The sequence below is a fragment of the Macrotis lagotis genome, chromosome 3 (genome assembly GCF_037893015.1).
Source record: "Macrotis lagotis isolate mMagLag1 chromosome 3, bilby.v1.9.chrom.fasta, whole genome shotgun sequence".
NCBI classification, from domain to species: Eukaryota; Metazoa; Chordata; class Mammalia; order Peramelemorphia; family Peramelidae; genus Macrotis; species Macrotis lagotis.
This window is the reverse complement of record NC_133660.1, coordinates 174,696,428-174,723,021: the sequence shown is the minus strand read 5'-3', so window position 1 is coordinate 174,723,021 and position 26,594 is coordinate 174,696,428. Positions and strand designations below refer to the sequence as shown.

General features: G+C 38.5%; 2 protein-coding genes across 17 annotated transcripts in view; one reads left to right on the top strand and one right to left on the bottom strand.

Moving 5' to 3' along the window:
- The window catches only part of NSUN7 (NOP2/Sun RNA methyltransferase family member 7), a 258,982-nt gene extending 249,168 nt beyond the window's left edge, over positions 1–9,814 (top strand). The window contains exons 12-13 of the mRNA XM_074229568.1: positions 8,691–8,940; positions 9,395–9,814. Of these exons, the coding sequence (XP_074085669.1) occupies positions 8,691–8,717 (27 nt within the window). The 3' untranslated portion in view covers positions 8,718–8,940; positions 9,395–9,814. The remainder of the gene's footprint in view (positions 1–8,690; positions 8,941–9,394) is intronic.
- Positions 1–26,594, bottom strand: part of APBB2 (amyloid beta precursor protein binding family B member 2) — a 419,679-nt gene that overhangs the window by 25,564 nt on the left and 367,521 nt on the right. Inside the window, exon 1 of one of the 16 annotated variants that reach the window (XM_074229561.1) lies at positions 5,649–10,100. The exons of the other annotated variants lie outside the window; for them this stretch is intronic. Coding sequence (XP_074085662.1) covers positions 5,649–5,704 — 56 coding nt within the window. The 5' untranslated portion in view covers positions 5,705–10,100. Of the gene's footprint in view, positions 1–5,648; positions 10,101–26,594 lie in introns of those variants that run through there. 16 annotated transcript variants of the gene reach the window in all.

Sequence of the window (26,594 nt, the reverse complement as noted above, 5' to 3'; positions counted from 1 at the left end):
TGGAATTCACACCATAGACAAGGAAAAGAGAAATGAAATGAAAGAACAAAAGACTTTTTAAAAAAAGCCTTCAGTATATAAGTGAACATATAAGTACAGAAAAGATTAGTGTTAATAAGAATGGCATGTGTATGGAATAGCAAGAAAACATTCAGCAATAGATAGCAATAAAGTAGGAAAATTTCCATAGAGGAAGTGATTTTTAAAATCACTTCCTCTATTATCCCAAATCTTTCTTAAATTTACTCTCTGACTTTCTGCTGACTGCTCTGCTATTGTCTATAAACAGGTCCACATTTTCCCTATCCTCAAAAAACCCCTTTATTTAATCTATCCATCTCTATTAGCTACTGTCCATATCTCTTCCCTTGTGTGCTTTATCTCCTTGAGGTCATCTATAATCAATGCTTTCATTTTCTTTCCTCTCACCCTTTCTTAAGACTTTTTTTCTCTACAATTTGGCTTCTGAGCTCACCATTCAACCAAAACTGTTCTCTCTAAAGTTACCAATGATCTAATTGCAAAATCTAATGGAGTTTTTCTTAATGCTCATCTTTCTTGATCTCTCTGCAGCCTCTGACACTGCCAACTACTCTTTTATCCTTAACATTTTCCTTTCTCTAGATTTCCATGACATACTCTAACCTGCTGCTCCCTTAACCTGTGAGATTGTTCCTGCTCTTTGGTGGTCTTTGCTGGATTTTCATTTAGTCAAATCCACTAATATTGGGTATACCTCAGGGCTCTATCCTAGGTCTTCTTTGTGTCTTATATTATTTGGTATGGTGGCCTCATCAGCACCTCTTTTAGATTCAATCATCATCTCTATGCTCAGATCTACTTATCAAGCTCCAATCTCTCTCCTAAAACTTTAGTTTCACATCTCTTAAAATCAAAATGCCTAAAACTGAACTTTTTTGTCTTTCTTCTCAAACTCTCTTTTCTTCTGAATTTCCCTTTTATTATCAAGGGTACCACCATCCTCCTAATCACCTAGGCTGAAAACCTTGATATCATTCTCAACTCTTCACTTTTTCTCACTTCCTTATCTAATGCATTGTTAAGTTTTCTTGATTTTGGCCTTTATAACATTTTTTGTAACCTTAACATGCCTTCTTCTCTCCTCTGATGCTTTTATCATTCTGGTGTGATCTCTTATCATCTCATGCTAGTAGAGATGATGATTGAATCCATAGGAGTCAGTGAGACCATCAAGCAAAATATGATAAAAGAGTAGAGAATGAAGGTCTAGAACTATTATATTAGCCTGCTGGATGTTCATGAGATCATCAAGCAAAATATGATAAAAGAGTAGAGAATGAAGGACTAGAACTATTATATTAGCCTGCTGGATGTTCTTCATGTTTCAAGTCTGTCCCCTATTTCAGCCCATCCTCCATTCAGCTATCAAATTTATCTTCCTTAAGTGCAGGCCTGACCTCAATATATTGCAAGAGTTGTCTATCATCTCTAGAATCAAATAGAAAATTCTCTGTTTGGCATTCATCATTCTTTACAACCTGGTCCCCTTCTGCCTTTCTGGTATTCTTACACACGGTCCCCTCCTACATACTATCCAGAGACTAATCAACTAAAATCTTACCTTCTACAAGATACCTTTCCTGATCCTTCATAATTCTAGTGCCTTCCCTCTATTGATTATTTCCAATTTAGTCCATATATCATCTTGTTTGTACATGGTAGTTTGCATGTTGTCTACCCCATTAAACTATGAACTCCTTGAAAGCAGGAATTGTCTTTGTCTCTCTCATCGTCCCCAGTTTAACACAGTGTGTAACACATAGTAATGTAATAATTGAATATTTCTCTCATATTTAACAAAATTATTCAATCAGGATCAAGGTTTCCCCCTTTTCTCCTTCCTCATCCAGAAATCAACCTGTGTGGGATATCTCTCTTAAATATTTACCCAGAGCAAATAAAAGAAATTTCTAAGTTTAGACTAATGGGTATATTTTGTAATTACATTTTGTAATAATATTCCTTCTCTTGTTGACTAATCAGAATTGACTTTCATTCCTTTTTCAAAAGACTTTATAAATATCAAAAGTTCATGATATTCATAACCAACAATGACTGTTTTTGTGGACTGCTTTCTAGATGTTGTTAAAATGATGGATTTAAATTTACCCAGAAACTTGATCTCTCAAAATTTTTTTTAACATCACATTAGGCATTTAAGAAATACTTGGTGACTTGACTTGAAAGCAAAGATGTAATTCTGTATGAGAGGACATAGGCAGAGTAATGAGGAAAAAAAGCACCATGTAACCATTAGTCTTCAGCTTTTAGATTACATGATAAAGAGGAAATGAGCTGGAAGTGGTATGGATGAAAAGAAATAGAAGAAAGAAAACAAGCATTTATTAAGCACCAATTGTGTACCATATCCTCTGCTTTACAAATCTTATCTCATTTGATTTTCATAACGCCCTGAGAAGTAGATACTGTTAGAATATTCTTGTTTTAATTATGAGAAAACTGAGACAAATAGATATTGAATGAATTGCCTAAGGTCATGGAGCTTAGTAAGGGAGGCAAGATTGGAATTCAGATTTTCCTTATTCTGGGTCCAGCATCTAGTCATTGTGCCTGTTAGGAATAGAAAGGCAGCAAGGAGGAGGAAAGTAGTTAATCAAAGGATGATCTTTTTAAAAAGTGGTAGAATTGAGGGCAGTAATGTTTCATTTTTCCTCTTTATTCTTCAGCCATATAACACAATGTCTGCAACATAGGAGGCACTTGATAAAAAAAGCATACTGACTAAAAACTAGGGCATTTTTAATACTAAATCACAGGTTTTATAATAGTTAAGTTCAATTTAGATATGCGTTGACCTCTTTAGAACTGTCAATCTTGTGCCACAGTGGCAATTTTACTTATAGTTGGCCCCATGATGTGATCTAAAGAGGGACTTAGAACAAAAAAACTTGGGCACAAGTCTTTCATGTGACCAATTGTACCTAATTAGTCTAAAGACTAAAGGACTTCAGCACTGTTGAGAAGCAATATTTGATTTAGAGAAATGGGAAAAATTTAGGGATGCAATGTAATCATTGCATTTCTAATGTGTCCCACAACTCTACCCTTTCCCATCTCCCTATCACTTAATAAGATGCCAGCAAAATATATAAGGGGGATGGGGAAGAAGTCATAATAAAGGAGAATGTAATGATCTCTCTAGAATGCTTTATTTCAGAAATAGGAATAAAAATGAAGTTAACTTCTTAAGGGCAAAAACTATGTATGGATTATACATGCAGATGCAGCACCAAAGCTAGGTAGTAATGGGCCCATATAGGCAGTAATGCTTATGAGAAATGAATATTCACCTCAGAGAGCAGTTTTTTTTTATCATGAATGCAGTGAATGCTACTGGAGTAAGCAATTTTCATCTTTTCCCTAAGAGTGTTCTGCTTGCTCCTCCTCCTCTTTGTTTGTAAAATTTTCCACCAACAGCAGGGGTGGAGATTTTATTCTCCAACATTTGGCTCCCACCTTCTTCAAACACATAAGAGTGTCTTTGTTTTCTTGTTTTTAAAAATCTTATCCCACAGAATATATGCTAAATGTACACTACAACAATTCTCAAAGTTCAGTTTTCTGTTCTAAGGTTTCACAATTGTGTTTTCTTGTCTGCAAGCCCAGAAAAGGGATCACAGCTTTACAGAGTAAGATGGGACCCTGTGGGGTCACCTTGGTGAATATACATTAAGCTAAGTAAATTTCCATTGAAGCATTTTCAGTGTCTGAAATATGTAAATGGAAGATTAAAGATCCTACCACCTGGAAATACTCAAGGAGGCTCAGGTGGGAGGAAAGAGAGAACATGGTGATTTAATGCCAACTCTGTCCTAATTAGAACAATTAAAGCTAAGTGAATTGTACACTAGCTAGCCTGACTACCAAGTCTGAGCTGAGGTTGTCATCTCTGACTTAAGAAACCTCTGCTCCTGAAAGGAAGGACATGATATTAAGATAATTGTGATAATTGCCAAAGAACCACTCTCTCGCCTCTTCAGGATAGAGCTCCACCAAGAACTGATTAAAAAATGGTCAAGTTTTCAAACTCCCTTCCTTTCCAGAAACTGTACACAAGTTTATGCCTTTTCCTTTCAGTCCTATCAGAACTATAGAGCTTTAAAATTCAAAGCAAAGGATACTGGCAGAAAGATGATAGAAGCACAGCATAATATCAGGGAAATTCCATCATTCTAGGATAGTTACTGTATGAGTAGCTCAGTTTCATTGCAAAATCTCTTATGTGGGATCTAAAGTGTGATATATTACAAATTAGAGGAAAGAAAATAACCTTGAAGATTACAACTAAACTTAAAAATAAACCTGATCATTCCCATTTCTCTCCCCATCCACAAGGAGAGACAGAGAAAGATGGAGACAGAAACACAGAGATACATAGAGAGATAGAGGCACACACAGAAAGAGAAACAGAGACAGTCACAGATAGACACAGAGAGACAGACAGATGGAAACAGAGAGATGGGGACAGAAAGAGAAATAGAGAGAAAGAGAGAGAGAGAGAGAGAGAGAGAGAGAGAGAGAGAGAGAGAGATCCTATTTTTCAATAAATCTGGAATAGTCTTACCAGGAATCAGTAAACTACTATTTTTGATGTGGGTTAAGATGGGCCTTAAATTTGTAAATAAATTTTTATTCTATTTAAAAATGCAAAAAACATTCTTTGCTTTCTGAACGTACAAAACCAGGTGGCCAGATTTGGTCCTGGGCCCATGGCATGGAGTTTACAGTAATTTATCAATTTCTCTGGATTCTAAATGGTACCAAAGAAGCTAATGAACAACACAGCCCAAGGGGCTGGCTAATATGCAATGCCAAATGAAATACTCACTTGCAAGAAAACATATCAGTGCCTTAATGGCTCTGGTTTTAAAGAAAACTAAACTTTTCATAGAAGAAATGGGAAAAGGGAGAAAATTAGAGGGGAAAAGAAGAGAAAGATGGAGAAATGAGGGAAGGAGGGAAGTTGGAAGGGAAAGAATAGGGGAGGAGGAAGAGCAAAGGAGGGGAAAGAGAAAGGGGGAAGGGGAGAGGAAAAGGGGAAGGAGGATCAGGGAGAAAGATTTTCAAATACCTTGCTTTAGACTATCTTATCTGAACTCTTAGGTTAACAAAGGGATAAGTAGCAAGAGTCCTTGGCCAAGACTGCCTCACTTTAAATTATAATCTCAGAGGATTTACTTTCTGTCTGAAGTATTAACCATAAGATTTCTAGCAAGAAAGATTTTGCTACATGACAGTGCACTGCCTAAGCATTTCTACCATGTTTGTTCACTAACATATTAATTGGATTCTCCTAGTCATTAGCATGAATTAGCAAGTTCCTCTACATACTTAATCATTCTGTTCAACACTGCCAAATCGGCTAAAATACTATGGAGACAGAAGATCCCCTGAAGCATTTATTTTTCCATATACTGGTTGACAATGGGACACATACAAAGACAGCATGGGAGGAAAACCAACAATGTCCTGCTTTTAGGAGACAAAGATGATTGTGACCATGGTGTGACTTTATGGAGAAAGCAAGTGAGCATTGCCAGACAAATAAACACCGAGGATGGAAAATAAAAAAGAATATCATTTACCTCTCTCTGAATCCAGGACAGCATGAAGGAACAGAGCAAAAACAGCATGTTAGCATTCACATTCCCAGGGAGGGCAGGATTTTGGCATACAATGAAAAAGTCTTTTTCACCCACCTAATTACTGCAATCATACTCCTTTCCAGTAGTTATTTCAGCTGAACTCAATCACACCTAAGTGTGTATTTTGGGTAGTGTACAATGAAGCCAAGAGAGACAGCTCAATTTACGAGGCAGCATACCATCATGGGCAAGTAATTCAGCTTAAAATATCATGGACAAATACAGGGAAAGTCTTGCAGTAAACATTCACATGCTAAATACAAATCTTCATTCTTATTCCCCTTTCCCTCAAAAAAGGACACCTGATATTTTAAGCAACTTGTGAGATGAAAGGTTACCTTTTTTGCTAATAAAAGTAATAATAATAATAATAATAATAATAATAATAACTAACATTAATATAGTGCCCACTATTCTACAGATATTTTCTCATTTGATTTCTATAGTAATCCCAGGAGTTAGGTAATATTACTATTCCCATTTTATGTGAAAAAAAAACTGAGGCAAACAGAGGTTAAGTAACTTGTCTAAGGTCATACAATGAAAGTTGGATTTCTATTCAGGCCTTCCTAACTCCAGGCTCACATCTATACCCACCATATCACCAAGCTATGCCCAACTTGATTTTATTACCATTTCAAAAATTAAACACAGCAATTTCAATTGTGTATCTTTTATTCTCTTTGTTGCCGAATTGTCCATTTGCACAAGTAAAGAAAGGATCCATAGTAAAATTCTCAGAATGGGGTGTTAGTCATGAAGAAATAGAAAGGAAAGAGAATTAGAAAGAAGTTAGAAAAGGTGGGAGAAAATGGCAAATAGGAGGTTAAGCAAAGAAGTAGGAAGAAGTAAAGACTGAGAGAAAGAAAGAACAATTATGGAGCTGGGGCAGTGGCTTTCCCTGACTCCACCCAAATCTTGACTTTCATTTCCAGGACAACATCAAAGACACAGTTAACCCTGAACTCTGGGAAGATGATTTTAACCCACCAACCTGCAATAGAGACAATTTTATTCTGATCTTGTCAGCCACTAAAACAAGGTCTACCACAGGACATCTAAAGTATATTATATAAATGCATTATACAGAGATCAACTAAGAGGATGGGCATATACCATTAAAACATAAGAAAACGGCGCCAAACTTTTCTTTCAACGAGTGCATGCACTAGTAGCTACCATGCAAGATCACTAAGATCTAAACATAGTGGATGTACATATTAGCTCATCATACTCCTGGTTCTACAGAACATCCTTAAATGAAGGTTTCAATCCTACAAAAAGAACTGGGCCAGATTTCTGAATGAGTTGTTCTTTTCTTTGGTGGTTGGTTTTGTTTGTTTGTTTGTTTGTTTGAACTTGATATCTGTGAGCTTTAAAAAATGATTTTGCAAAAGAGATTTCAAAAAATTGGTTTCCTTGGTAATCCTCTGTATTTGATTTTCTGCAACTGAAAATATGATATTAAGAAGAGATACACAAGCTTCATCAGATTACCAAAGGGGTCCATGGCACTGAAATCTCTGCTCAATGAGGTTTGCTGGTGAGCTCATCGTCTCTTTGCCTCTAGGGGACAAAACACGTAGAAGAAGGTTAAAAAAAAAGAGTTTAGAATATAAGAGCATGTATTGTGGCTCTGATAGCTAATTGTAGGATCATGGGCAAGTCAACTGATTGCTCTCTGCTTCAGTTTCTTCACTAGAGGCATATATATTTATACTATTAAATATCTATCATGACTGTTAAGAGGACAGTCTTTTAAAAACCCTATAAAAATGAGAGAGGTTACATCCACCTACTTCACTAACTCACCAAACTGTCTGGTCCTATTAACTTAATGACTAATTTATTACAGATTCCTTTCTTCCAATAAGCAGAAGAGAGCTTCCCAGGGCATTTCTCTAGGCATGCAATGAAAGATGTTATTTTAGAGAATCATGGCTTAAGAGCTGGTAGGATACCTTTGAGGCTACCCAGTCCAGCCTCAGTATTTTGCAGATGAGCAAACTAAAACTCAGAGAAGTTAAGTGACTTGTACAAGGTCACCCAGCTGGCTCTGGATATAGGTCTTTCTGATTTCAAGTCCAGTGCCTTATCTACTATAGTACCTTCTCCTCTAATGAGGCTGCCCAGGGACTTAGGGCCTCTTCTCCGTCTCTCTGCCATCAGCATGGCTAGAGCTGAACAGATGGTGATAGGGCAGAAGCAGTGGTGTAGAAGAGCATCTGAAAGAACACTGTCCAACAGCTGTCACCTCTCCCCAAGAGCTGTGGGAGGTCCTGGGGTTAGCTGGGCTATAAATAGTCCTCTGATGGCACTTTTGTAGTGGGTAGCACTAAATCTCATAAGTCCCGTGTGTTGTTCTGACTCTTCCCAAGTAATAGTCTCTCCACAGCGTGAATGTTCTTCCCCAACAAGATGGTCACCTTCTTGGGGAATTCTGGGGAGAGACTCACTGTTTCTTCATCTAGGGTCATAGATTAAGTACTGGGATAGAACAGGTTCTAGTCTTAGCTCTGTCCCTAATTAGCAGAAAGATTTTGGATCAGTCATTTGAAGCACCTGTTCCTCATTTTCCTCATCTGTTAAAGTGAAAATAGTTTTCAAAGTGTCCAAGACCTCCTTTAGAGGGAGATTGCAAGATCAAAGCTATTTTCACTAAGGCATTTTAACTTCTGATACAGTAAATATCTATAGATAAGACACAAGAGTTCTTAGAGAGGTTCCTCAGTACTTTGAAACCCAAAGAATAAAAAGTTTGAGAATCTAGTCAGTGCTCACTCTCCCAGTTTGCTAGCTGACCCACCATGACTTCTTAATGGTCTGATTCCCCACATACAAAGCCTTGAGTAACATTACTTTGGCAATCTTTTGTTTCTTTGATGAAATTCTTTCAAAGTACACAAAGAAATTCCTTAAAACTAACAAAAGCAAAGACAATCTATTATGCTGAAAAAATGTATTTTGGTTTTTTTTTTTCAGCTCTTACTCTTAACACCAGACGACTGACAATAAATTCTAGGCTCACAGTTTGTGAGTTGGAAGCAACTTCAGAAATCATCTGATCCAACAAACTTACTTTACAAATGAGGAAAACTACAGTCCAGAAGTGATGTTGACTTCCCCAAGGTCACAGAGGCAGAATGAGGATTTGAACCCAAGTCCAATAACTAAATCCTATGCTCTCTCCACCTAGGACTCTCTCATCAAAGCAGTCAAAGGAAGTAGAAAGGTATTAATCTCCATTCAAGATGATTCTGATAGGTCACTATCCTTTTTGGACTTTATGACTGATATGGATTCTTTTGCTTACACTGGGAAAAACATCTTCAATATTTCACTTTATGGGGAAAGTAGTAAATATTGAAGAGTATTCTAAATTAAATAGAGTACTAATTTATTGATATAATATAGCAACCTCTTTTCCTGAAAGCAGACCTTGTCTTTCATGTCCCAGAGACAATTTCTCATTAATAAAGATTTTTCCAAGTGATATTGAAAAATATCATTCAAAGCCATCAAGATCACAACTGTCTTGCAAAATCAGTCCCCCTTGTATATGTACCAGAGAAATTCCTCTATCGAAACTTATTCTGTGCAAATACTGAGACTAAATAAAGTTATTAGAGACTAAAGAAAGTTAAATTAGAACTAAACATATTCTTATTTTTCCTTTGCTACATAAGAATCCAGCATGAAAAATTAAAGAAACTGATGAAATGTTAGACTGACAGCCTCACCAGTATGTTCGGGAAAGGTGCTTGGGACGTGGGATATTAAAAAAACCTTGTCTGAAGGAAGAGAAATGCAACTTGGCATTTATTATTTTACATCCAAATTAATAGGAAAATCTTCCTGAAAACATCAGAATGACAATGACCTTCATCAGTCAACTGGAAACAGACAAAGCAGATGCCTTATTCTTCCACTCCATCAATCTCCAAGCTCTTAAGTATCTGCTATGGATCAGAAATGTTTTCCACTACTGGCAGTATGTAGGTAAAAACTTGATCTCTGTGTTTGTACAACTCTTTGTTGTACTGGCTTACTTCATCTTCATGCATGTAGATGTTTGTCTGGATTTCAGTAGATTTCTTTCTTTCTTTTTTTTTTTTTCAAATTTCTTTTTTTTCCTTTAAATTTCTTTTTTATTCTCATTTTGTACAAATTTTTTTTGCATTAATAAAATATTCTTGTTTACAAGTAAACAAAATACCCCTCCTCCCCCATGAATATAGATAGACTTGTTTGGGCGAAAAAACTAAAGGGGAGAGAAAAAATTAAAATAAAAAAATAATAATAGTAATAATTGTAGGTATGGCCAGGTGGCACAATGGATGAAGCACCAGCCCTGGAGCCATGAGCACCCGAGTCCATATCCAGCCTCGTAAACCCAACAATCACCCAGCCGTGTGACATGCAAGCCACCCGTTCCCCACTGCCCTGCAAACCCCCCCCCCAAAAAAAAAGAAAGAAAAAAAGACCCAAAATAAAATGAAATAGTAATAATAGTAGGGGTGGCTGGGTGGCAGACAGAGCATTGGCCCTTGAGCCAGGAGCACCTGGGTCCAAATTCGGCCCCAGACACCCAAAGATCACCCTGCTATGTGGCCCCAGGCAGGCCATCCAGCCCACTTACCCTGCACCCTCCCCCAAATAATCATAATAAAAAAATGTGCTTGAGTCTTTGTTCCAACACCAACAACTCTGTCATGGGTGGATCTCATTCTTTATGATAAGTCCATCACAAAAGTTATTTCCATATTTTTCCACCTTTGCCATTGCTGATCACAACTCCCTCCTTTCTTATTTCTCCACTACCATGTACTCTATTTTCTCTCTCCTTTCACTATGACTCTGCTGTAGGGTCGCTGAATGGCACAGCAGACAGATCCCTGGTCCTGGGGCCAAGAAGCCCTGAGCCCCCATACCACCCCTTAGGCCCAGAATCCACCTGGCCCTGTGGTCCTGGGCAGGCCTTCCATTCCCAGCCCCTTGCAAGAAGTAAGAAAGAAAATGTGTTATATCTGGCCACTCTCCCCCCATGGTCCATCCTCTCCTCCTTTATTCACATCCCCACCCCTTCCCCCTGCTCCCCCCCTCCTTCTTACTCCAGATGTCTATACCCCATTGAGTATATTTGCTGTTTCCTCTCCTAGCCATCTCTGATGAGAGCAAAGCTTCCCTCATTCCCCCTTGCCTCCCCTCTTCCATATCATTGCAATAGCTCATTGTAATAAAAAAAAATCTTATGTGAAATATCTTGGACTATTCCCCCTCTCCTTTTTCTTTCTCCCATTCCATTTCCCTTTTTTTCTATTGACTCCATTTTTACACCATATTTTATCTTCAAATTCAGCTTTCTCCTGTGCTTCAACTACAAAAGCTCTCTCTACCTGCTCTATTAACTGAGAAGGTTGATATGAGTATTATCAGTGTCATTTTTCTATGCAGGAATGCATGCAGTTCATCCTCATTAAGTCCCTCATATTTCCCCCCCTCTCCTTCAATCTCCATGCTTCACCTGAGTCCTGTATCTGAAGATCAAACCTTCTGTTCAGCTCTGGCCATTCCAAAAGGAACCTTTGAAATTCCCCTGGTTCATTGAAAGTCCATCTTTTTCCCTGGAAGAGGACATTCAGCCTTGCTGGGTAGTTCATTCTTGGCTGCATTCTAAGCTCTCTTGCCTTCCGGTATATTGTCTTCCAAGCCCTATGAGCTTCCAATGTAGCTGCTGCTAAGTCCTGTGTGATCCTGACTGCAGCTCCACGATATTTGAACTGTGTCCTCTGGCTGCTTGTAATATTTTCTCTTTGACTTGGGAGTTCTGGAACTTGGCTATAATATTCCTGGGGGTTGGTTTTTTGGGATCTCTTTCTCTGGGGGATCGGTGGATTCTCTCCATTTCTATTTTGCCCTCTGCTTCTAGAATATCAGGGCAATTTTCCTGTAGTAATTCTTTGAAAATGATGTCAAGGCTCTTTTCCTGATCATGACTTTCAGGTATTCCAATAATTTTTAAATTATCTTTCCTAAGTCTGTTTTCCATACCAGTTGCTTTTTCAATGAGATATTTCACATTTTCTTCTAATTTTTCATTTTTTGGGTTTTGAAGTATTGATTCCTGATTTCTGTTAAATTCATCAACCTCCCTGAATTCTATTCTTTGTCTGAAGGATTTGTTCTCCTCAGAGAGTTTTCTTATCTCTTTTTCCATCTGGCCAATTTTGCTTTTTAAAGCATTCTTCTCCTCAATGACTTTTTTGAACTGTTTTATCCATTTGACCTAAGCTGGTTTTTAGCATGCTATTTTCTTCAGCATTTTTTTTGGATTTCCTTGACTAAGCTGCTGACTTCATTTTCATGTTTTTCCTTCATCTCTCTCCTTTCTTTTCCCAGTTTTTCTTCCAACTCCCTCATTTGATTTTCAAAGTCTTTTTTGAGCTCTATCATAGCCTGAGCCCAATTTCTGTTTTTCTTGGAGTCTTTAGATGTAGGAGCTTGTGCTTCCTCATCTTCAGACTGAGTATTTTGGTCCTTCTTGGGCTCATTTGCAAAATATTTCTCAATAGTCTTCTTTTTTGTTTCTCTGCTTGCTCATTTTCCCAGCCTGGGCCTGGTTTGGGGTGTTTCTTGAGCTTTTGGGACACTCCTACAAGGGTCTCAGTGTGTGAGGTTCTGTCCTCCCTCCTGGTCTGTGAATGACCATAAGCGCCCCCCTCTGCCAAGGGGCTGAGTTGGGGGGGGCTGCTGTTCTATGGGGGGGGCCTAGACTGTGGTCAGGATCTGAATGTGGTCAGAGCCCCAGAGTCCTGTTTCAGGGGCAGAGGACAGAACTCTGCAGTCTCTCTCTCTTCACTCCCCTCCCTCAGCTCAATGGGCTCATGCCCTGGGGGCTCATGCTTACCAGCTCTGCCTGCTTCTGTTTCCTGGATCACTGGGGAAAGAAGATGCTGCTTGCTGTGTGCCCTGAGGGCTGGGCTCCACGTGCTTGCTCTGGCAGAGGTCCCCCGCTGTTCCCCCACTTTGTGTCCAGTGCTCCTTGGGGTGCAGCTCAGGAGAGTCCCCCACTGCTGTGAGCTGAGACTCCCAGTGCCCTGGGGCTGCCTCCTGGAGGCTGAGGTTCTTTGGCTCTGGCGGGCCACTCCTCTGGTGGGCCGCCCCTCCAACTCCAGGGAGCAGAGCCTTTCTGCTCTTTTCCCTGTTACCTTGAGTAGAAGAACTGCCTCACTGGGTCCCTTTATGGGTTCTGTTTCTCAAAGTTTAGTTAGAGTCCTTAGCTGATGAATTTTATCAGAGAGCTCCTAAGACTTGATCCCTTCTTGTCGCCATCTTCAGTAGATTTCTTTACCAATAATTTCTCAGAGAGTTAACCCTGGCCATGGCTAACTTCTGTATTGTCACTTTTTATCAAAGTTCAGGGAAACCTCAGACTTCTAGACCTGAACAAGAATTTCCTTTTGTTACCATACCCTTACAAATCTCCCAACAAGGACTCAGATCTACCTTTGTCTGATTACACTTCTAGTGACCCAGATCCCACTGTCTACCAAAGGAAGTCCATTCCACTTTTGGAGAACTCAAATTGGTTGGGAATTTTTCCCAATTATAAATCCCCAAATAGCCTCTTTGCAACTTAAATCCATTACTTTTAGTTCTATTTTTTGGAGATCCAAGCAGATTAAGTCTACACATGGGCAGAGCATGGTCCAGCATCACCCATATGCTTTAAAAGTGCTTTCTAATAGCAATGATGAAGATGTAAATGACAGCCATCGAACATTCTACCAGGACAAACACAAAATCTGGGATTAACTTGGGATTTGTGAACTTCAAAAAAATATTGTGATAACTGGACTAAGAACTGTACATAGAATTGGTTTCCTTTGTAATCCTTTGCATTTTATTTTATACACTTTCACCAGAATACTAAAAGGGTTCATGACCAGAAAAAAGTGGAGGATATCTATTATAAACTGTTCCTTTTCCTAGAGCTTTCCTATAGAAATATAATTTCTAGAAAGAGTTTGGAAGGGATAGTTACAAATTGCGTTTGGTGCTTAAAGGAAGTAATAAAACATGATGCAGAGTGAGGAGTAGAGGACAGAACTCTTAATACATCACCTTACAGTTTTACAAGCACTCTTCTCTATAGTCCTTGTGCTGTCTTTTGATTGTGGCAGGAAATGAGTCAGTACATATTGTTCAAACAAAATTATAAGTTTAAAAGAAAAACTAATGAGAAACTAAAGATACATCTCTACCCGGAGGACTTTGTCACAGAGGTTTCTGAGAAGTCAGGACAGAACATAGTTTGTTAGGAGGGAGAGAAGGGTATTACAAAGCTACCAGGAACTAGAATGTCTTTGAAAGGAATGGAATTTACAGAGGTTTCGGCTTTCAATTATGCCAAATTAGAAAGCTGCTGTTCTGGCTATTAGAGAAGAAAGAAAACACATTTCTTATTTAATTCTCAAGAGGCCTGTGTAAACTTCCAATCAAGGAAAAGGAAGCAAAATTGGCTTTAAAAAAAAGGCTCTATTTGTGAAACTGTGGGAGAGTAGGCTTCCTGAAAGCACAGATGTAAAAAAATCACAACATTGAGTAAGTTTATACAGACAGTTCTTGCTTTATGTATTATATAAATTCAACTTTATGTAAAGATTTTTTTTTTGGTTTTTGCAAGGCAATGGGGTTAAGTGGCTTGCCCAAGGTTACACAGCTAGGTAATTATTAAGTGTCTGAGACCGGATTTGAACTCAGGTACTCCTGACTCCAGGGCCGGCGCTCTATCCACTGCGCCACCTAGCTACCCTATATAAAGAATTCTGTAAGAAATTCACATTCCAAAATGTCCCACCTGTAATAACTTTACTGTACAGTACTGTACTCTTTCTCTGCTCATGCCTTGCAGCCCAGCACTCTGTGGTATCCCACCACTCTGTGATCTCCCACCACTTACACTAAAGAATAAACCAAAAAACACCTTAAAAAAAGCCACCCTCCAAGTGAAAGCAGAATGGACATGTGGAACCACTGCCACTGCTCAGCTCAGGGGCTTAGAATGAGACTTCAGATACCAAGAGAAGAGAGCCTTGCCTCACTCTGCTCAGCTCACCAACATGTCTGGCTCCATTCCCCATGTGTTGTTGCACATCCTTTACTGCCTATTTTTCCTGTTTGGTAGTAAATTAGACATCTTTAGGAGCTGGAGCAAGCCATCAGTTTGCCTAAACAACCTTCCTGAGTGAAAAACTACATTTAAATGCTAGTATGAGAAAACAAAGGGGACTTTCACCTCTTCTATTTGATTATGATAACAGAAACTTTAAAGCATTGTCAATTCTAGAGAATTAAGAGTGTTGGCTCTTTTCTCCAACTTCATTAAGGATTTGCTATAGCATTTAAAAAATGATTTTCAGTTATCATGTGATCTGAAACACTACTAGTTGAACATATTTCCCTTCTCTGGACAGCAGCTGAGCCTCAGTAAACATTATTAATCTCTCAAGAGTCTATTTGAAGCAGTGCAAATCTATACTTCCCAATCATCTTCATGGTAAACAATATTAACTTTTCTTGGGTTTAAAGTTGATGTCTTTTAAAAAAGATTTATCAAAGTGAAAAACAACTCCTCTCCCCAAGAAAATGCTCTATAAATTCCTTCAGTATGCAGATCAATAACACACTTGACTTCTGAGATAGTCTTGACCTCCATCTAAGAGAAATCAACTTTTTGCTTACTGCTTAGGATAACTGAATGCATCTGCCTGAATGGAAAGATTATACAATAAAAAAAAAAAGACTCATTGTAACACATGCACCAAAAACACAGGGTTAAAAAATTGCTATCATGTCTAGAAGGACATTGCCAGGCACTCTCCTCCTATACCACCTTAAAGAAAAGAAAATGAAAATGCTGAAAGAATGGAAAGGACAGTTCAGTAGAAGGGAATCTCAAGTCAGATTTGAGCCCAATAAGTAAGATTCTTGGGAGTTCAATTTATGAGAATCTTTCCAGGTTTTTCTAGAAAATCACTGGATAGCTTAAAGAAAGTGAACTTAGCTGAAGGTCTTCTATTGCAGCCAAACCCAGGTGACTTACTTCTTATAAGTCTACTTTAACCAAAACCAAAACAAAACAATTCAGTTTCATTTATTATTGATAAGTCTTCATTGGATGTCCTAACAGGTAGAACTAAAGCCAGTCCCCAAAGTCCTTCAGGTCTGCAAAAGTTTTCCAAACAGAAGTCCTTTCATCTTTTAAAGATCTTAAAAATTCAAATACTTCAGACTCTTTTTCCTCTCAAGTCTCTCAGGTACTTTTGGAGCTCCCAGGTCCGATTTCTCGAGTTTACTAGGAGTTGAGAGCTGGCTTATCAGGCCACAGTAGAGAATTTAGATGTTAACTACCTAAAGTAGGATTTGGTTGAATTGGGAAACCACAAACCACATATCTTAAAATCCATTTCAAAACCCAGCAACATAAGAAAGAAGAAAATTTAGACATCTAGAAATGGAGCATTTTCAGGTAACCGTGCAAAGAGATGCAAACTTGGAAATGACAGTCAGGTTAATTGAGGGCACAAATGTCTTGTGGCTGCCCTTATTCTCTGCAGTTATCTAAGCCATCATAATTTATTCATCCCTGTATATACGTGAATATTCTTAGATAACTTGGAAAGACTGGCAAGTGTGATCATCTTCTCATTTCCTCCTCATCTCTTTATGACATCAGTTACACAACTTTTAATGGGCTACAATGATGGGTCTTTTTAAGAAAGGAAAATAAACACCACAATATGTTCAACATAACATTTTCAAGTGCTCAACACTCAAGTTTCAAGACTAGAGTTCCTTAAAATCTAAAGCTTTGAAGCTTTTGAAGCTCAGAAGTCTAAAGAAGCTACAGAAAGATGCACTTCTAGTGATAAAGCTCCGGCCCTGGAATCAGGAGGATCTGAGTTCAAATCTGACCTCAGACACTTAATGATTACTTAACTGTGTGACCTTGGACAAGAAAGAAAGAAAGAAAAAAGCACATCTGAATTATGAAAGAAGACACACTAAACACTAAAACACTTTTTTATCTTTTATAGATATGAGGAAAATGGGGTAAATTTAAAATTGCCCCCCCAAATGAGTAATTTTTTACAAAATGACTCCCAGAACTATTTGCAGAGGTATTAAGTGCATTTCTCATTTATTTATTAATTTATTAATTTGTTTGTTTATGAATTTTATGATTTTCCCCCTAATCTCGCTTCTCCCCTCCACCCCCACAGAAGGCAGTCTGATCTCTTTACATTGTTTCCATGCTATACACTGATCTAAGGGCATTTCTTTATGATTAAATCAAAGAATAAGTTGGCATATAACCTCAGCTTTTAACACTGACTGTCATAGTACCACATTTCACAATTTCCACTGCATCCTAGGGGCCAGTGATGCTTAATGGAAAATAACTTAAAAAGAAATTTCCAAAGACATGATTTTGAAATACATTAGAGTAATTTTATATAACGATACATTTTCCCTTTTCTAACCCTCCGATAGTGAAGAAGCCATGAGATGTAGTAGAAAGAGTATCATAATTTGAACCAGGAGATCTAGGTCTTGGGTCTTGGTCCCCTAATGGTGACCATGTGACCCTCAGGCAAGTCAACTCCTCTTAATGTTCCCTCATGTCTATACCAGCTAAGAAATATGGGGACTGAATTTACTGTTTCCTGCCCAATATTGTTGTGAAGATTCAAAGATAAAAGCACAAAGTGCTTTGGTAAAAAATGAAACATGACTACATAAATTGTGATGACTATGGAATAGAGAAAATATTCATTCTCTATATGACACTGGAGAAAACCCTCATCCATTCTCTATATGACACTACGCTGAATCAATAGGATTTCAAAATAACCTCAACAAGCTAGAAGAATGGTCAAATGTATAAACATCAGTTTGGAATTGAAAATATATAAAGTTCTTTCTAAATAAGAACAGGAAACACTCAGGTAAAAAATTCACTGTGCAACAGAATTCCATTAAGAATTCTACTGCTGAAAACCTTTGTTCTCCTACTCTACCCTTGTTTATATTTTTTTTGTATTTACTATATGAAGAAAATACTGAAAAAATTACATATATATATTTGTATGTATAAACAATGGGGGACAGGGAATAGAAATATTCCATGAACATATGAATATTCTAAGATAGCAGAGTTAGATGGTATAATTTAGATCTCAAAAATGGAAAATGAACTATTTCATGATTTATTCTGTCTGCCTACCTGTCCATCTATGAATGTGTGTATATGTGTATGTATGTATCTATCTTTTTTCTATCTCCAAATAGCTAAGTTGTATTTTCTCATCAGTTTTATCCATCTCACTGTAAACTGCTTAAAATTGATGAACTGAAAAGTCTACATTTATATTGATAGTTCTCTCTCTGTATGTATATGTGTGTGTGTGTGTGTGTGTGTGTGTATATATACACACACACACATATGGAAAAAGGAGTGCTGAATCAGGAGTCAGGAAGACCTGAGTTTGAACTCATCCTCAGATACTTACTGTGTGACTCTGGACAAGTTATTTGATCTGTTTGCCTCAGTTTTCTCATCTGTAATTGGGAATAGTAATAACTCCTCCCAGAACAACAATGACAATAATGATAATGAAAATAATAGGGTATTTTGCAAGGATTTCCAGGATATTTTGCAAGGATCAAATAAAATGTTTGAAAAGAACTTAGAAAACCATAAAAGACTATAACTATATAAATAATATTCTTATTATTTGCTAGTGTTAGAAACATGGGTTTCTGTGTATAATACAGATTTGACTTTTAAATACTCTGGACAAAGGTTTGTTTTTTTTTAGAATTGTTTTTGATTCATTCATTTATTCATTTGTTTTGGTTTTTGCAAGGCAATAGGGTTAAGTGACTTGCCCCAAGGCCACACAACTAGGCAATTATTAAGTGTCTAAGGCTGGATTTGAACGCAGGTACTCCTGACTCCAGGGCCAGTGCTCTATCCACTGTGCCACCTAGCTGCACCCTGGACAAAGGTTAAAAAAAAAGTTGAAATGATGAAAATGGAACAGTTATCTCTTGATTAAACAAAATAAGGAGAATTAAAATGTAACCCTATTTTAAAGAAGAGTTTCCTCCACCGAAGCTTTTTCAGAAATCCTAGTAAGAAGCATAAGGAAGTTTTAGTACTTGTCATCCTTCTCTGCCACAAACATGTTAATGTGCTATGAAATGACCACAAGGTACCAGTAAAGGGGGGAGAGGGAGAGAGAGAGAGTGGGAGAGGGAGAGAGAGAGAGAGAGACAGAGAGAGAGAGACAGAGAGAGAGAGAGAGAGAGAGAGAGAGAGAGAGAGAGGTTCAGACTGGATAATCAGCAACAGAGAAGGAGAGAGCTCACTGGCTGGGTGGGGGGGAACCATCATGACACCAAAGGTGTTCTCATTTAAATAGAAACCAACAAAAGTTTTTTAAAAAGATAGAACCAGCAAGCCTAAAAACAGTAGAAATTCAAAACCCACTTTGGACAACAGTACTAACAGAGACTATGAATATCCTGGCAGAGCTCCTGGGATGGAGAGACAGGAGAATTAATACCTTCTCTCCCTATGTAACCTCTGGCATATCACAATCTCTATGCACTTGTTTACAAAACAAGAAGCTAGATGATCTCCAAGGCCCCCTCCACTTGTAGAGGTCTGATTCTAAGAGACAGGGGATCCTAGTTTCAAGTCTCTCAGAATGCAGTTTTGAGAGGTATTGCCATAGTGGATAGAGATCCTGCCTGGAGTCAGGAAGACCTGGTTCAAGACCTGTCTTTGCCTTTGGCTGTGTGACCATGGATAGATCACTTAACCTCTTAATCTTTGAGCCTTGTTTTCTGAGACTATCCCCAATTTATCCAGTACATATCTCGATGGTACATAGCTGTTTGCATGTTGTCTCACAGTATTCAGTCCTTCAATCGTGTCTAATTCTTCCTGATTCCATGAATCAACTTTTGATAAAATTTTCTTGGCAAAGATACTGCAGTGGTTGGCCATCCTTCTTTTAATTTTATACAGGCTTGGATTAAATGATTTGCCCAGGGCCACACAGCTCTTAAGTTTCTGAGGTCACATTTGAACTCTGATCTTTCTGATGCCAGACCCAGTACCCTCTTCAATCAGGAGACAGAGTAAAGAAATTAAATGGAATGTCCTAAACTTAGTTTCAAATAAATGAATTGCCAGAGTACAGGATTGGAATAGCATATTAAAAATATTTTTTAAAAACCTATTTAAGAGAAAAAAGTGTTAGTTTTACAGCATTGCAGGAGCAACTTTTTGACATGGCAGACAAATTCTAATGACATTTTAGTCTACAGTAATAAAAGCAAGTGATTGGCTTAGTGGATACAATTGGAGTCAGGAAGTTCAAATCTGGCCTCAGACACCCACTAACTGTGTGACCTTGTACAAATCACTTAAACTCTGTTTGCCTTAATCCAATGGAGAAGGAAATGGCAAACCATTCTAATATCTGTACCAAGAAAACTTCATACATGGTCACAAAGAGTCGGACATGAATCAACAACTGAACAATAAAAGCATATTGCACAGGACCAAAGACATCATGCTTGCTCTGTTTTCTGTTCTGATCAGATTATATCTAGAAGTTTGTATTGTTTTGGATTCCAGTCAGTCAACTAGCATTTCTCAGTTACCTCCTGAGTGCTGGAGATTGTGTTAAGCCCTGGAAATATGAATAAAGGCAAAAACTAATCCCTACTTTCAGGGAGCTGCCTGTCTAATGGAGGAGATGACATGCCCTTCAGCTATGTCCAAACAAGATATATGCAGGTTAGAAAAACACTAAAGGTAAGAAGGAAATTCCAAGACTTTGGGGAAAATATCATTGCACACAAGAAACATTATTTATAAATATTTGGTGAGGGAGGCAGGGCTGAATAGCAGCTCATCTGAAAAAGACCTGGGGGTTGAAGGAGGCAATCAACTCCCTATCTGTCCAAAGGATGCAATAAAAGGCAAGTGTAGCCTTGTGTTACAGAGAGGTATGATTTCTTGGAAAAAAGCCTGGGATGTAGCAGGGAAGAATTCTACGATAATCAGATCATAGTCTGGAGAAGCAACTTCTGGGCAAGGCACTGATAAGCTGGAGAGTGTTCATAAAAAGCTAAGGAATCATGAAGAACCTAGAGACAATGAGATCCTGCAATTGGAAGGACCTCCAGAGACTAACTAGTCCAACCTCTTATTTTACATGAGGCACTTTAGACCAGAGAAGTTTGCATTGGAGATGGGCTTTGGGTTCCATCTCAGTCCTCTGATTAAAGGCAGAGCTTTGTCCACTATACTCTAATGCTATAGGAAACATACTTGAAGGAATATGGGATATTTAACTCCAAAAGAAAGGGATGATAAGGGGAGGGACATGATAGATAGCTTCAATAACTTGAAGAAGAGGTTAAGCTTATTCTGTTGACTCTCCGGGTAGAACTAAGAACAGTGAGTGGGAACTGCATTAAGTCAAACAGCTGGAGGTTAAAGAAAAATTCCTGATGATGAGAATAGTCCAGGAATGTAAAGGGTTGTATAGACAATAGTTTTTGTTTATACAGCAAATGAGAGATCTTTAAAGTAGGCATATTGTAACAGGTTTCTGTCTTGGGCATGGGTAGCACAAGAGTCATAATCAGCATCCTGCCCTTCCCCTACCAAAAAGACCCAAACAAACAACCTTTGGGGACATTTTAACCTAGTGAAGAAAAGAAGATAAGAGTATACAGGATAGCAGTCTTCAAGTATTTGTCTGAAGGGCTGTCACAGAAAAGAGTGTTATCTTCTGCTTTACCCTGGCCCAAGGGACCAGAACTGGGCACAATGGGTGAGACATGAAGAAATCAACTTTAGCCTGATGGAAGGAATAACATCTTTTTGAATTACCCCACAATGGAGCAACCCATTGCTTGAATGATCCTTATCATTTATTGTCTTTAAGTGGAAGGTGGATGATTGTTGGCACCTGTATATTGGAGGTCCTTCCCAGATATTGACTGAGATCTCTGGAATCTTTTCAAATCCTGACAACTAGAGATTGTTGGAATAGCAAGCAAATTCAATAGTTGAGATTCTGGTACAAGTGACTAATCTTGAGTCTTAAGGATCAGATATTCTGGTTGCTAACAAGATTTGGTTACTATCTCTGACCAGTCACAGGAGCTAAGATACACAGTATAGTAAGCTCACCAAAGACAACCAGCAAATGACATGATTCGACCATTTCTTTGTGAAACACTTCATTTAATCTCTTGATACAAATCATTTTGACAACAAAAGCTTCATTGCTTATGATTCCAAAGAATGCATTAATGCTATTTACAGTAATTTACAACAATTTTCCAAATAAATTTTTTGGAATTGCCTGAAGAGCTCTTTAATTCCTTTCAACTAAAAGTAGCAACTAAATGGACCCTAGTAAAACTTATGAACTGCTTTTATTATATGAAATCAAAACTGCTTAATATTCTAGCACCAAGAAAACAGAAAGGAGTACAAGAATAAGGGAAGCAGACAGAAGCCAGCCATTCATGTTACAAATCAAACCCAAGCATGCAGCTGCAGTTATAAAAAGAAAAGAAAAGATTAATGGGACTGCCTGCTTCTTTTTCTGCCTTCTCTCATCCAGTTCAGTAATGAGGATTCACAGCGATACATCAATTAGTGAATCAATATGTGCACCAGGTTGTAATTATCAGTAGAGGGACACACAGATGATGGAAAAAAGGCAGATCCCCTGGGAACCTGATCTAGTGTTTAAACAATGTTTGAAGCTGAAGTTTCTGTTTCAATAAAAAGAACCAAACTGGTTCACGTACACTGAAAATACAAGCAACACTATAAACTTGCTCTTTCTTGGCACTTTGGAATTTTTTTTTCTCTTGGCAGTCACACTATTACTATATTGAATCAATTTGGATTTTTTTGTTGTTTCTATACACAGCTTTCTGTATGAAACATCATTTATTATTATTATTATTACATAACCAAAAAAAGGATTACAAAGTCAAAGAATGAATTACCAAAGTAATATATTTCTTTTCCTGACCTCAAATGCTTCACAGATACATTAATCCTGAGCAATCATCTTGAATAGATTTACATCTATGTATCTATTTGCCCAAATGCGAAGGATACCAATAAATCATAAGAAACGACACCGAGACCCTTTGAAATGCCCATTTTGATTCAATCATCGATAAAACCAGTAACCACAGCTTCCTAGGGAGCTGGAGAATTAGAAATAAAGATGAATTCTTCTATTATCAATGCTCTGGTGAAGATTTTAAGTACTTTTCCCTTCTTGTTCTGCTTTAAAAAAGTAGTATTGTGAGCTGATACATATACACACACACAGACACAAACACAGACACACACAAAATTCTGCTAGGACTGCCTGGTAGTGGAGGATCAGCCTTCGAGAGGTAAAAGCCCAGGATTCCCTTTGTCACACAAGGGACTCCCTTAGTTCCATAGGAGTTATCAGTTCTTTCAAGTCATTTTCTCTGCCTTGCCAAATACTGATAGACAAAGACAATTCCCATGCGGAAGTGATGGGCTGCCTCTTCTTTGCTCTGACTTACCTTTTAATTGCAGCAAAGATGGAAACAGAAAGGCAAGCCCGTTAGATCTGCCAGTCTAACCCCCACAGTTCTGCACAATCCTATTCTCCGGTCACTCGGACGCGAGCAGCGCTCACTACCAGGTGATGATGCCAACTACTCATGCTTCTCTGCCGCTCCAGGGACTCGGATGACCCCTTATGAATCCCCCCAGACAACAGCGCCTCATTCATTTTATATCAAGTTAAACAAAACCATGTCAGCTCCAGCTCTCCTTCCTCCTCAGGGGACTCCCGCCCTCCCCACTCAGTCTATGGAGGGGGCATGCTGATTGGGTGCAGACAGGAGCCAACCAAGGCAGATTTTCATCAGCAATACTTATTCAGCCGGATGAAAAGAAAACTCTGGCTCTTTCATGACTCTGGGAAGGAGGAAAGGAAGAAAGACTACAGAGTTCAGAAAAACAATGAAGTAGTGGATAATTCCTGTGACAGTCTACAGTACTGGCCATTCCCTTTTTAATTCTGTGGGACTCGAAAAGTTCCTTCTAGCCATATCAAAAAAAAATACAATATATTCTCTTTTGGAAAGTTGTGCTTGTGGGGATAGAATTATACAATTTTCATTTCAACAGAAGGAGCTAGAACCCATTACTTTTAGTCTTTTTACTAAACAATCAGAACATGAATTTTGATTTAATAAATTCCAAGAACTAGATTCTAATAATGAGCAAATTCAGGATCACGAGGAAGTGGGATTTTTCAAATAAAGGATTCTGTCTGGAGTTCACCTCTTGTACTTGTCTGCCAAGCCCATTTTTCAAAGAAGGCATTCTTTGTTTTCAGTAGAGTCAATGCCAGAGTTAAAGTGCAACCCTCCCCATCATCTCTCCCTCATCAGTATGCTGCTGCTGAGCTGTCCCCCTCTAGTGTCAGTGATGACAAAATAGTGCTAAGTTGGCCAAGTGAGAACATTTAAAAATGCTTAGACACGACCAGAAGGAGGGCTGAAAAGAAAATCCCAGGGCTCCTCTTCTTATATGCTGACTTCATTCTTTGTGAACTTTTCCCCTTGCTTAATCTTTTTTTTCCCCTCTCTTCATTTGTTTCTGTGCAGGAATTAGTGATTCAGTCATCCACTTCTAAATCCTAGGGAACTTCTACAGGCCAACAGAACCATTGTGAATGACTAGCAAAGCTGGATTTGAATCTTGCTTTTTCTTGTTTAAAAAAAGAACAGTAATGAGAACAAGAAGTAGTAGATTAAATAACCAGAAGGATGCATTCATATTTCAAGGATCTATAATTTATTTATTTATTTTTATTTAATTTTTTTATTCTCATTTTGTACAAATGTTTTTTTTACATTAATAAAATGTTCTTGTTTAAAAGTAAACAAAATACCCCTCCTCTCCCATGAATATAGATAGACTTGTTTGGGCGAAAAAAGTAAAGGGGAGAGAAAAAAATTAAAATAAAAAAATAATAATAGTAATAATTGTAGGTATGGCCAGGTGGCACAATGGACAAAGCAACAGCCTTGGAGCCACGAGCACCCAAGTCCAAATCCAGCCTTGTAAACCTAACAATCACCCAGCCGTGTGACATGCAAGCCACCCGTTTCCCACTGCCCTGCCAAAACCAAAAAAAAAGAAAGAAAAAAAGAGCCAAAATAAAATAAAATAGTAATAATAGTAGGGGTGGCTGGGTGGCAGACAGAGCATTGGCCCTTGAGCCAGGAGCACCTGGGTCCAAATTCGGCCCCAGACACCCAAAGATCACCCTGCTATGTGGCCCCAGGCAGGCCATCCAGCCCCACTTGCCCTGCACCCTCCCCCAAATAATCATAATAAAAAAATGTGCTTGAGTCTTTGTTCCAACACCAACAACTCTGTCATGGGTGGATCTCATTCTTTATAAGTCTATCACAAAAGTTATTTCCATATTTTTCCACCCTTGCCATTGCTGATCGCAACTCGCTCCTTTCTTATTTCTCCACTACCATGTACTCTATTTTCTCTCTCCTTTCACACTGACTCTACTGTAGGGTCACTTAGTGGCACAGCAGACAGATCCCTGGTCCTGGGGCCAAGAAGCCCTGAGCCCCCATACCACCCCTTAGGCCCAGCATCCACCTGGCCCTATGGTCCTGGGCAGGCCTTCAATTCCCAGCCCCTTGCAAGAAGTAAGAAAGAAAATGTGTTATATCTGGCCACTCTCCCCCCATGGTCCATCCTCTCCTCCTTTATTCACATCCCCATCCCTTCCCCCTGCTCCCACCTCCTTCTTACTCCAGATGTCTATACCCCATTGAGTATATTTGCTGTTTCCTCTCCTAGCCATCTCTGATGAGAGCAAAGTTTCCCTCATTCCCCCTTGCCTCCCCCCTTCCATATCATTGCAATAGCTCATTGTAATAAAAAAAATCTTATGTGAAATATCTTGGACTATTCCCCCTCTCCTTTTTCTTTCTCCCATTCCATTTCCCTTTTTTTCTATTGACTCCATTTTTACACCATATTTTATCTTCGAATTCAGCTTTCTCCTGTGCTTCAACTACAAAAGCTCTCTCTACCTGCTCTATTAACTGAGAAGGTTCATATGAGTATTATCAGTGTCATTTTTCTATGCAGGAATGCATGCAGTTCATCCTCATTAAGTCCCTCATATTTTCCCCCTCTCCTCCAATCTCCATGCTTCACCTGAGTCCTGTATCTGAAGATCAAACCTTCTGTTCAGTTCTGGCCATTCCAAAAGGAACCTTTGAAATTCCCCTGGTTCATTGAAAGTCCATCTTTTTCCCTGGAAGAGGATATTCAGCCTTGCTGGGTAGTTCATTCTTGGCTGCATTCTAAGCTCTTTTGCCTTCCAGTATGTTGTATTCCAAGCCCTATGAGCTTCCAATGTAGCTGCTGCTAAGTCCTGTGTGATCCTGACTGCAGCTCCACGATATTTGAACTGTGTCCTTTTGGCTGCTTGTAATATTTTCTCTTTGACTTGGGAGTTCTGGAACTTGGCTATAATATTCCTGGGGGTTGGTTTTTTGGGATCTCTTTCTCGGGGGGATCGGTGGATTCTCTCCATTTCTATTTTGCCCTCTGCTTCTAGAATATCAGGGCAATTTTCCTGTAGTAATTCTTTGAAAATGATGTCAAGGCTCTTTTCCTGATCATGACTTTCAGGTATTCTAATAATTTTTAAATTATCTTTCTTAAGTCTGTTTTCCATA